Source organism: Medicago sativa, chromosome 2, assembly GCF_051527215.1.
Source record: "Medicago sativa cultivar Bolivia chromosome 2, Bolivia_mono, whole genome shotgun sequence".
Classification (NCBI taxonomy): domain Eukaryota; kingdom Viridiplantae; phylum Streptophyta; class Magnoliopsida; order Fabales; family Fabaceae; genus Medicago; species Medicago sativa.
In genome coordinates, this window is record NC_140750.1 from 21245434 (window position 1) to 21258050 (window position 12617).

At 36.0% G+C, this 12617-nt stretch overlaps 1 protein-coding gene and 1 long non-coding RNA gene across 31 annotated transcripts; both read right to left on the bottom strand.

The window, feature by feature from the left end:
- Positions 1–839: 839 nt before the first annotated feature.
- On the bottom strand, positions 840–7648 carry LOC146945442 (uncharacterized). 30 transcript variants are annotated; one of them, XR_015026359.1, is made up of 15 exons: positions 7424–7648; positions 6779–7069; positions 6495–6630; positions 6211–6344; positions 5835–6048; positions 5342–5407; positions 4907–4976; positions 4728–4797; positions 4273–4317; positions 3754–3835; positions 3540–3662; positions 2645–2872; positions 2484–2545; positions 1745–2359; positions 840–1213 (listed from the first exon to the last, which is right to left on the bottom strand). It is a non-coding gene; the product is annotated as an uncharacterized LOC146945442 (long non-coding RNA). The 30 variants fall into 30 exon arrangements; XR_015026350.1 differs by having other exon boundaries at positions 3754–3935; XR_015026353.1 differs by having other exon boundaries at positions 3754–3935; positions 4273–4565; positions 4728–4787; positions 7424–7626.
- Positions 7649–9357: 1709 nt separating this feature from the next.
- On the bottom strand, positions 9358–11800 carry LOC146945443 (retinoblastoma-related protein-like). The gene is made up of 6 exons (XM_085748068.1): positions 11630–11800; positions 11276–11552; positions 11046–11167; positions 10714–10800; positions 9680–9856; positions 9358–9597 (listed from the first exon to the last, which is right to left on the bottom strand). Exons 1-6 carry the CDS (start codon positions 11798–11800, stop codon positions 9358–9360), a joined length of 1074 nt encoding a protein of 357 aa, XP_085604194.1.
- Between the last annotated feature and the right edge of the window lie 817 nt (positions 11801–12617).

Here is a 12617-nt window from a genome sequence, read left to right on the forward strand (position 1 = left end):
TTTAGAGACACTTTTTTTCTTCTTCCGAATGAGACTTATATGTATGGACAGAGGTTATATTGATGTTGCTGTTTTGTTTGGGTGTTTATGTCTAGTTCTTGCGTCGTTGCTAGAAACTGCAGTATAGTCCTTATCTAGTGCACATTGTATGGCTGAGATTAATGTTTAAACCGGTAAAATCAAACTGTAAATACTGTATGTGTCATGATAGAATTGGACTTGAGGAAAAGTTGTTTTGAGTTAAATTTGCGTTGATTTGGAGCAGTGGGAGCATGAATTGTTGCTTGCTTTGACTCTCTGGAGTGGATATATGGCAGGTTATTATTGATTCACAACCTTTGACAGTGGTTGTACTTGCGGCTGTGCTATTTGGTGAGTCCATTGGAATTGTTGGAGCTGCCGGGCTTGTACTTGGTGTCATAGGACTTGTGTTACTCGAGGTAGAATAATTTTGGTCTCATACTCTTTATGCACAGCCCAAAGTTAGCTTATTCTTATAATTGGAAGGATATCAAGGATATATTTTGCTATAGTTAGAACTGTCCACAACCAAAAAATACATTACCGAGTTGATTTTTTAATTTTGAGATGTACAATTTCTCTTGGCCTGTCCAATACCTTCTATTATGTAATATTCAGTAATGCAACACTACTTGTTTACTGCAGTTACCTTCCCTATCAATTGATGGGAGCAACTTCTCGCTATGGGGGGAAGTGGGGAGATGTGGATGCTTCTTGCATTGTGACCAAAAACGAATGGTTTTTTACTAACCATGAACTGTTAGAATATCAAAAAGGATGAAAAAGGCTTGAATGCTTGACAGAATGCAAAAAAATTATTTATTCATAACTCCATAATTAGTACAGAATTTGTCCTGTTTCTAGACCGAATCCGAATTGTCTACTGTCAAAATACTCTTCATTTACAGTATTCATAGATCTCGAATGTTGGATTAAGATTAGATGACTCATATTCCGATTTCCGACACAACCAAGTCATAATTTAAATACAAATTTGAAATATGAACTGTCCGATCTCAACCTAGAAGTTGAAATTTGCCGATTGCAATGACGGCGGACTACTTTCACTGCAGCTAAACCCAATCCTTCTAAGCCTTGCCTTTTGAAGAACATCTAATGCCAAATTCCCAAAATGACCGAGACAATGAAAAGCAGCAGAAGTGTCACATTTCCTCCTTGAATGAAAGTTGGCCTGCAAAATCATTCATTACAATTCGATATCAATAACCACAACCTTTTCCTTCACAAATTCTAAGGGACTGAAAAATTGATTAATTGAAAGTAAGTTTATATGTATAACTTGTTTGCACTGCAATGAAGCACTAACACAGACATCGAACACAACACGAATACTGACACGTCGACAGTGGTAGAAATTTGAGAAAATGGAATAATCCACATGTGACAGTGTCATGTCAGTTGGACATGCCATCAATATGAAGGGCAGTAATGCATAGGTACATTGTGCCTTTCTTTTGAATGCTTAATTTTGTTATGTAAAACTCTGCAACACAAACATTTTGAAACATGTTGTCAGACACATCACAGTGCCCAACACTGGCACGACACTGACACATGTGACTACATTCAACAAATTCATTTTCTTAAATTATTATCGGAGTCGATGTGTTAGTGTCGTGTTTGGTATTCGTACCTGTGTCAGTACTTTACATCGTGAAATGTATAACTCTAATTAGCATCACTTGGAAAACACAAACCATACATGATTTTTCCCTTCTTGGATTGTTGATGAATATAAGTCATGACAGGAGGAATAATCCCAAACAGAAAGCAATTTGCATAAACACCAGCAAAATAAGAGCTCTTGAAAAAGTAGACCTGAAATACGAATCTATCAACACCGAAAAACAAAGTACTAACAATGTTACAAACAATTTAATTCCGCGGCTGGTAACATAAGGTGGCACGGGGGTTGCACTTTCGTATCTAGCCGCAACATAAAATGTACCAGTAGACTACATGCAAATATGAACATTGTTCAAAATACAAAATTAAAACAAAACAAAAAATTGTGGAGATTCTATCAAGGGACCTATTGCTTACCTCAAAAAGAGAAACAAAAGAAGCAGCTATCATAGCAAAAGTTTCCCCATAGTTGAAGAAAAAATCATCTCTTTCTATTAACACAGTTTATGTAGGTTTTTATAGGAAATAGATAAATTGCAAAGGTTGTGTTAACTATCCTTCTAAACATATATTAAAAACCACAACAATCGAAATAAAATAACTAACCCTTTCTTCAACTCAGCAGCCTCTGATATATCCGGATTGATCGTAATTCGGGTAGTATTCATTACATTTTGCAGGGATGCATTCTCTACAAAAATTCAACCAATGACAAAACTGATAATAATATTCATACATTAAAATTTCAATTGCTTATCTCCGCTTCATATCAAATTCCACAATCTCTGATACTTCAATAGGTTATTTATCTTCACCTGGTTTAGTAGTAATTGGCCAATGGATCAAAATGAGGTCTAAATATTCTAGTTGAAGAGTCCTGCAAAAACAAACATGGATACATTCAAATCAATATCCACAATTTATGAGAAAAACTAAAAATATAGCTAACTATTGAGAAGAAAAAAAAATTAATCACCTTAGAGATTCTGCAGAGCAGGAACAATGATCTCAGGATGATTATCAGTAACCCATAATTTAGAAGTACACCATATGCAGCAGCAACATCAAAATGTCTATAACCTTGTCTGATTGCTTCAAGGACATCATCTTTTCTAGTAAACTTACTGGTTGCTTCCGACCGTACCGAGGCCCATCACCGGCATTTTCCGTTATCCGGTGGAGGAGGGGAGGACTACTCCAGGGACTGTACGTGCATCAACCATTTTGTTTGTTCTGTTAGGTTTATGTGATAAAAAGACTGTTGAATTGGATGTTGTGAAATAAAGGGTGGCTGAAGCTTCTGTTTATAATAGAATTTTAGGAATATTTAAACATGGAATGGCTATATAAAGCAATAAACAATTAAATGTATTTAATAGCACCCCTTTAGTTTTGTTTTTCATTTATCAGCTTAATCTTGTTTGCCTTTTCAATATATTTGATGAGAATTGTTTAAAGAAAAGTGTGGGAGAAAAGAAAACTACAAAACATTGAATCATATCATTCATGTTGTGATACTTTAGCAGTGGTTCATACATTAATGGCACTAACTAACATCGTGTACATATTTATACATTAATCTGTAGGAATAACGATTAGGCAAAGAGTAAAATTGAATGAACAAAGCATATCATACAAAATGGCTAAACAGAAACATCGAAAGCAGACCTGAATTTGAAGTAGTCGAGGAAAAAAACTTACATAAACAAAACACATAATACAACATAACACACACCGACAGCCACGGAGAAAAAACTCCCTCACAAACGATTAAAGATCTAACAAAGCACATCCAAATTTGAATATTCTAGTTTCTTCTATAGAAAAATAGATGAGAAAGAAACAAATAAAAGTGGAAGAAGAAACTTTACCCATAAGAACCTTTCTCCGTCAAATTCAAGCTCAAACAAAATCAGCTTCTCAAATTTCTCCTTCTCATTTTGCACATGATTTGAGTTTCCCCTCCCCTGCCTCAAATTCTGAAAAAGAAAAACCTAACAAAAAATATATACACATCAAAATGAGACAAAATGCTCTCAAACAACATCAGAACAACAAAAAAGGAAAGAGTAAAAAGTGAAATACCTGGAGCAGAAAGAAACCTGTCAAAGAATTACCTTCCCATCAATGTCTCACTCTCCACCATCTTCAACATATGAACACAAACCTAGCCACACCATCCTTCTAATCAAAGGGATATTCCTACCCCATTTTCAGTCCCCTCCGCTATTCTTTTTTGTGCAAAATTATATTGAAGTGATCACGACCTACGTCTAAAAACAGCTAATAAAGCATGATGCAACTTGACAGTAATTGCAATTACACTTCATTGTATTTTCTCTATTTTATATCTTCGTCCATTGACAATTGAAACATAAATGAAACTTGTTTGTCACAAAATGTTAAAACTAAAAAACTAAACATGCACTGAGATTGCAGATCATGTCAATTTGAAAATTGTTATGACATTGTGGGTTCAAGACACAATATATCTAGCTAACCAATTAAAGTCCAACAAAGGATGAAAAATATAGTAAAATAACTATGACTAAAACTTGGCAACTATAAGGGAGGACAATGTTTGGTTTTGTTTTAGTGTCTCACCTGATATTTGGTTGAATGGGTGGGAAAGAAATAGCTGAGAATAAACTGCAGAAAAAGAGAGATATTAGTGTAAGAACATAGATGAGAATACGACAAAAAGTTGAGAAAAAGTATCTTAAGAACGTCTACCGCAACAAAACTTGCCAACTGCTGCAATCAAACATAAAATGGCATTCAAAACATGAGCCAAAGCAGACATAGAAACTACAGGGGGAGAACTCTTATCACCAACAATGCAATGAAAGGCGTAGAAACAGACATGAAATTTTTTTGTCGATGCACTGTGAATCCGCCTTCACATATCAGAGCACACAACATGACCAAATCAAAGCGCTTAATTACCAAAACAAATCTTTCTTTTAACTATCAAATACCAAAACGAAAACCTCTTATGCTTACAAACCAATATTCAAAATATATGATGAATATCAAATAAAACAATAAGAAACACATACCATTTGTTCTTTCTTTTGTCGTCAAGATATCTTGAGAATGAATGATTCAACCCATAGCTCCTGCAATACACTTGTAAAGAACACAAAAATGGAATTCTTCAAATATATAGCAAAATTAAAACACAAAAATGAACAGAATAAGATCAACAACACAAATCCAAAACAAAATCAATTACCACCTCAAAGCTATAGATTCAGCCAAAGTAGGAAAGTGAAGCTGCAAAACTCACTGCACCATGAAATGTCTCTCTGTTTTGCAAAGAATCATCACACGGAAGTTAGGAAAAAAATAGAAATATGCTAGACAAAGTTATAACACCTTTGAAACACAAAAACAGCTTCTGCAGAGACATATTTGCATCAGAAACTAATCATTGATATTTCTTCTCAGCACAAATAGAGCCAATGAAATCCTTCTTAAACCATAACGTTTGAAGGTCGAAAAGATAGACTATACTGCTCCTATAAAACACGGTAAGTAAAATTTAAGGAAGCCATCATCAAGCAAAACATCATATAAACCTTCACATAAAACAAACCTAGAGAAGAAAATAATAAAAAGAGGAACTTTTGCGATTAAAATAATGGGCTAAAGTAATGACTAATTCACAGACCTGGCGCTCAGCAAGCTCTCCTTTTCCTGCGAAGTCAACGCGAAACAGAGCAATCGAATGCACAATCTGCAAAAAAAAATATTCAGTTAACTCTCCAAATCACATGATTGTCTCATGTTTGCTATTTTATTGGTTCAATTGATCTCTTCAGAAATGAAACTCAAACAACAACAAATTCAAACATATATAGAAGGAAAACATAAGCATACACTCTTTTTTCAATGTGTGTTGTAAACTTGCCAAACTTCTATTCTAACATATATAGAAGATGAACCATTATTTGTAGCTTCTATTCTTAGCTTATTCTATTCTAACTTATCTCAAAAAAAATTGTTTTGTTGTATTTAGAATCAAAAAGAAATAATTTTCTCATCTTTAATACCATGATTTTGTTGGCACATATATGGTATTCTTATAACAATGTAAATTGAGCAAAATAAAATCTTCAATCATAAGCTTTCAAGTCAGTAACTCTCAACACCATAAACATTACCTCAGCTTTTCTCTGCAACCTAGCATCACCTTCAGCCTTAATACCATCCACCTTCGAGTTGGGTTTCATGGCGAGAAGGAGAATGTATCTGATCTGATTGCTGCCACGGATTCCTCATTTCTGAAGCTTGGTTTATATCTTCAGAGCCATTTCCTCTTCGCCTGATTTGATATCTCAAGTCTGTTGTCTTACTCTCCACCATTGTTTTTCCTTCCTGAAAAGAATCAAAAGTAACATTGAACTAAAGAATGTGATGTATAAATAAAATCATAAGTGAGTTGTCAAAAAAATCGAAGATATCAATACTTTGATGTACTCTATCGAAACATGAAATTCAGAGAAACTCATCAACAATTATGTATTGTGTCATTCTTACACAGACAGATTGACCTCAAAAGCCTTCTCAAAGGTGTCACCTAGCTGATTGAGGGAAGTAGTAATTGCATCCAAGCCCTTCCGAATCGAAGGATTGTCCATTCTTTTATTATAGTCAGAAGGCTGATATAATGGCTTGAATAACCATACAAAAGCAAAATCACACAGAAATAAGTTGATTCCCATTCAACTAATAATGTAAATGACAAACATATTTTTTGCAACATTATGTTATATCATGTATCATATCCATGCATTGCATTGAACATAATAAATGGTAATCACCTGAGTTGAAAAAGGACTTGTAAAGGTATTAAATGAGTGTGATTTGAGTGTTTAGGCATGGTGTCTTGTTGTTGCGGAGCTGGATTGTTTTCATCCAGCATTGATTTGGCTTTATGAGCCAAAACACCCCAGAAACCTATAAATTACATAAAAACATATCAAATCATAACAAAATTACTATTAACTTTGATTTGGTTCGGAATCGTTTGATTGCCAACAACTCAAAACACATTATAAGAAACCTATAAATAAGATAAAAACATATCAAATCATAATAAACTTACTATTAACTTTGATTTGGTTCGGAATTTTAATCCAGAGTTTATCGTTGTCCCATGTGTCGTTGCCGGCTCAAGATTCACATTTTAATTCAAATCATTTTGCTTATCGTAAATTCCCAAATCCACAACCTAACAACCGTGTTCCCTTTCCTTCTTCTCTTCTCACGACCATCGCCGTCGATAACAATCGGCGCTTATCAACATCGACGTCGCCGTTCCTTTACAATCTGCGCCTGTAACAACTGTGTTCCCTTTCGTCTTCGTTACTCTTCCTGTTTCCGCCGCCGTACAAAACTGAAAATGGAGAATAGCAAACTCACCAAAAATAATATAGTCACCAACTGAAATTTTGTAGTCTCACAACAGATTACCATAACCCAAAATCAATAAACAAAACAAAATACTCAAACTCAGAAACAAACATAGAAAAACACAAATTCATAAACTCAGACAAAATTAAACCAAAGTCTCTAAATTAATTAAAACAAACACAACATACAAACCAAACAAACTCTCAATCGACTAAGCTACATGAAGAAGAGAGGTAAAGAAACATCAAAAACAACATAAAGAAGAAACATGCATGCAGAAAAAAAGCAAGAAACCAAACTGAGATGATGATGGCGATCAACAGAACCGGACACAAACCTGCGATATGAAACAACCAGAGAGAATCATACATGCATGGCTTTAGATTGGAGACGACCGTCTCTCTCTTCCTCTTCCTCACCGGCGCCGCCGTTTTTCGCCGCAGTTGTGACGAAGGAGAATTGATTCTCCTCCCTTTCCCTTTCCCTTTCCCGTTCCCGTTCCCCCCTTCTTTCTCCCGTTCCCGTTTATCTCTCCCTTTTTTTTTTCTTTTTTTCTTTTCACAAGGGGAGTCCAATTTGTATTTTACCAAAATGCCCCTCAGAAGGGCAAAATGGTAATTTCAACGGACATTATTTTTCTAATTTAGTTTAGTAGATATTTGATTTTTTTTTGTCAAGATATAATATTGAATTTTATTTGTGTTATTTAACAATTTATTTGTTTTAGATATAAGTATAGATGATTGTGAGTCGTGACTTTCAAATTGTAACAAATTGTACTTGTAATTTTCAATGATGTCAACAATATAACATTGTGTTTCTAACTTAATAACTTGTTTATGGATTAAATCAAATTTTATCTTAAAGGTACGTATATAATAATAATAGTATAATTTAATTTCCTAAAATTAAGGGCAAGTTTGTTTAAGGATATTTTTTTACAAAAGAATCCTTAAATAGAGGGGTAACCTTGGCGCAACTGGTAAAGTTGTTGTCATGTGACTGTAAGGTCACGGGTTCAAGTCCTGGAAACAGCCTCTTGTGTAAAAACAGGGTAAAGGCTGCGTACAATACACCAAATGGTGGGACCCCTTCCCGGACCCTGCGTATGCGGGAGCTTCAGTGCACCGGGTTCCCCTTTTAATCCTTAAAAACAGGGTAAGGCTGCGTACAATACACCAAATGGTGGGACCCCTTCTCGGACCCTGCGTATGCGGGAGCTTCAGTGCACCGGGTTCCCCTTTTAATCCTTAAATAACACAGTGCCTACATTGTATTGCTTTTGCACGAGCTACATTATATTTTGTCACATTAAGCGAGCTTATGTCTTGATTGTTAACGTTCAAGTCCTGGAAACAGCCTCTTGTGTAAAAACAGGGTAAGGCTGCGTACAATACACCAAATGGTGGGACCCCTTCCCGGACCCTGCGTATGCGGGAGCTTCAGTGCACCGGGTTCCCCTTTTAATCCTTAAATAACACAGTGCCTACATTGTATTGCTTTTGCACGAGCTACATTATATTTTGTCACATTAAGCGAGCTTATGTCTTGATTGTTAACATATCTGATATGTATTGAACATTTCAACCAAACAATACCATTTTCTTGGTGAACAAGAAAAGCAAAAACAAAGTACGAAACACAAACTCGCAAATTGCTAAAAGCTTATGCCATGAAACAAATCCACAGATAAATTTTATAATAAACTGAATGATACAAGTGTCACTGAATTCTACCAATCACAAATTCAAGTTTTCCACTGTACTCTTCTACTCTACAAGATGTGCTTATTTTAACAAACTGGTAACATTTCAATTCACTCAAAGGTACACAACTGAGATTAGAGGCCAAACCTGGACGAGGAATAATTCTTGTTTTCAGAATATTCACCGCCTCTGGCACATCCATTATTTGCCGTGAAATGTGGGCGTTGATCAATACAATCCACCACTAGACGTATAAGATCTACTACTGGCAGCATATGATCCACCATTGGAGTTATAGGATCATCCATATATGAGATAATGCAAGAAAATTCAGAAACTAACCTTCTTCAATGATCTATTTTTTTGTCTTTTTTATTTATTTATACAAAACTTATTTAATAAGAAGAATATTGAATGCTTATATTTCTCTGACTAAATCAAATACTCCCTCTATCACTATTGATAGGAGTTTCTAAATAATTAACAATATTTAAAAAAGCTAGTTAATTTAGTTTTCCTTACTAATAGTTAATCAAGTAATCAAATACTTCCTCTTTCAGCAACTTTAGACAGCTTCCCCTTCAGCGCCAAGTTCCAAAAGCAGTGGCTCTACAGAAGGAACAAATATATCATTGCAGAATGTAACAATGTCGACATGCTCATGTCCTATTGTTTTACCAGATGCTGAGTCCTTGCATGCCAATGACCAATCAACAAATACGCTATCAAAAACTCGTGGGTTGCATTGCGGTTGCTTCTTATAGATGCTTATAACCTCCTTAAAAGTCAGGCTTGGTTTTGAAATCTGCAAGAAAGAATAGGATGAGAAAACGGGAATTGAACACACATTAATTTATACACCCAAGTTTCTCAATTTAAACAAAAACCTTTGCAACTGCACAGAAACAACACAAAATGATGTTGTCAATATGACGGTTGAAGAAGAGAGATGTCTGTCGATGTAGGATTCTCTGGAATAGACTGTATACATTCTCCCTTATCTGCTGAGATAACCCTAGCATTTCAACCATGCTCCGAATTCTGACTTCACCCAACATAATGATCTAGGAGAAATAAGAAATGCAACCAAAATGTAAACCTTTGACATAAAATTATCTATAAGCGCATGAGAGTCACAGCCTCGTGTACTTCTTTTGCCAGGAAAATGCCAGTTGAGTGTTTTGCACCAACTAGAAATAGTATATGGGCAAAATGAAAAAGCCCAAGGAAAGCCATACTAAAAACTTAGTACCTCAGATGATCCCATTGGAGAGACACATGCATAGTGTGTGGCAGACACTTCTTCCACAAACATAACAGAAAGGCTTGGGAAACTTAATATTTTAGGAGGCTCGGAACATTGAGTTAAATGGCCTGTAAATATAGCACACAAGTCAATGGATTGCAGGACTTGCATAGCATTGGAAGTCAGGAAAACAATTGAAAGTAACTTAGCTAGGAAAATGAACAAGTACCATCGTTTTCGTTATTGAATTAAGCTATTTTGTAACTCCTTGCAGGTGTCACACCAGTGTCAAGTTCCAAGAGCAGTGGCTTCACACAGGGAAAGAATATATCGTTGTAAAATTTAGCAATGCTAGTGATATGTGTGTCTCCTATTGTTTTTCCATTTGGCCAGTCCATGCGTGCCAATGGCCAATCAAAAAATTAACTATGAAAAACTGGTGGTGTGCACTGTGGTTGCATTCTATAGCTGGCTATAATCTCTCGATAAGTTAGGCTCTGCAAAAAGAAAAGAATGAGAAAACGGCAATTGAAGCACATTACACTCTCAGATTACTAAAACTTAAAGAGAAACCTTTGCAACTCCATGGAAGCAAAACAAAATGATTAGGTTAATATGAAAATCAGAGAAGAGATGGGGCTGTTGAGTTAGGATTCGCTGGAAAAGATAGTATACATTCTCCCCTACATTCTCCTCTATCTTGTGAGATAATTCTAGCTTTTCAGCCATGCCATTTATTCTGACTGCTCCCAACATAATGATCTAGGAAACACGGGAAGTGCAAAAAAAGAGAACGGTATTGCTCCAAATTACGACTTATAAGCGAAGCAACAAAATAATTAAATTTAAAAATATTGTCTGTGAAAATGTAAATCTTTCACGTAACCATTGATAACATTGTCTATTACTGCACAAGAATCACTTTCCAGGAAAAGATCGGTTTGCTGTTTTGCACCAGTAGGAAAAAAATGGGCAAAAAAAAAAAAGGCAAACATGAAACTTCGTACCTCTGATGATGATAATGGAGAGACGCGTAAATTTTTTGTGGGATATAGTTTTTCCTGATGCATAACAGGAAATCTTGGGAAAGGTACTATTTTAGGAGACCCAAGATATTGAGCTAGATGGCCTGTGAATAGAAAATCACACAAGTCAAGGGTTGCAGAACTGGCATAACAATAGAAGCCTGGAAAGCAATTGAAAGTAAACTTAGCCAGGCAAACAACACGGTAAGTACCATCCTTTGTATTATCAACTTCAGCTAATTGATCACTTTTTAGAGTTTCCCCATCAGTGTCAAGTTCCAACACCAGTGGCCGTACAGATGGAATGAAAATGTCATTGTAAAACGTAATAATGTCGACACGCTCCTGTCCTGTCTTACTTGTAGATTCCCCACCATGGCCTGCGGGTGGATAATCAACAAATACACTACGAAAAACGGGTGGTCTGCACTCTGGTTGCTGTTTGTAGCTGTGTATAATCTCCCTAAAACTTAGGTTCAGTTTGGAAAACTGCAAAAAAGAATAGAATGAGAAAATGGTAATCGAAGCACAACGCACTCTCGTGTTTCCAAAGTTAAAAGAGAAACCTGTGTGACTATATAGAAGCAACGCAACATGATTTGGTCAATATGACGATTGAAGAAGAGATGTGTTCGCTCATTTAGGATTCGCTGGAAAAGACTGTATACGTTCTCCCTTGTCCTCTGAGATAATTGTAGCCTTTCAACCATGCTGCGTATTCTGATTGCTCCCAGCATACTGATCTGAGAAACACAAGAAGTGCAAACAATATGCAATGCTTAAAAGTGACTTAGTGAAGCAACAAAGGAATTAAATCTAAAAGAAACCCGCGAACCAGGCCTACATGGTCTATAGGTAACCAGGCCTACATGGATACAACTTTATCGGTTAGGGATGTTATTAGTCCTTCTGGAGATTGGAACATTGATTTCCTTATGAACAACTTGCCAGCTAACACTGTTAGTCAAATTCTTGCGCTTCCGGTCCCTAACGATGATGATGGTCCAGACACTATTGGGTGGGATTGAACCAATACACCATTTCACAGTTCAAAGTGCTTATTCCTTGCAACATCAAGATTGCCCGGCTGTGGATGGAAAAGTTTTTGGAAGTGGCATGGCCCACATCACATCCAAACCTTTATTTGGTTGGCTGCGCATTCTTACAAATTTCCGAAGGAGTAGATGGGGTGGTGGAATCTCTCCTACTTGCCCGTGTTGTAGAAATGAAGATGAAACTGTTCTTCATGTGCTTCGTGATTGCATCCATGCAACTCAGGTATGGCTTTACATCGTTCCTTCTAATTTTATAACTAATTTCTTTTCTTTCGATTGCAGGAATTGGTTCTTCAATAACCTCAGCAAGAAAGACGTTGGGACGAACAATTTAATTTGGAAGACAACTTTCATGACGGCGTGTTGGTACCTGTGGTGTGGAAGTGGAGGAATAAAACTATTTTTGAAGCTGATTTCATTAGGCTGAACAACCCAATTTCTTTAATTCGGAGATTCATCCAAGATGTTAAAGATTGTAACTTGGAGCATCTTCATATTG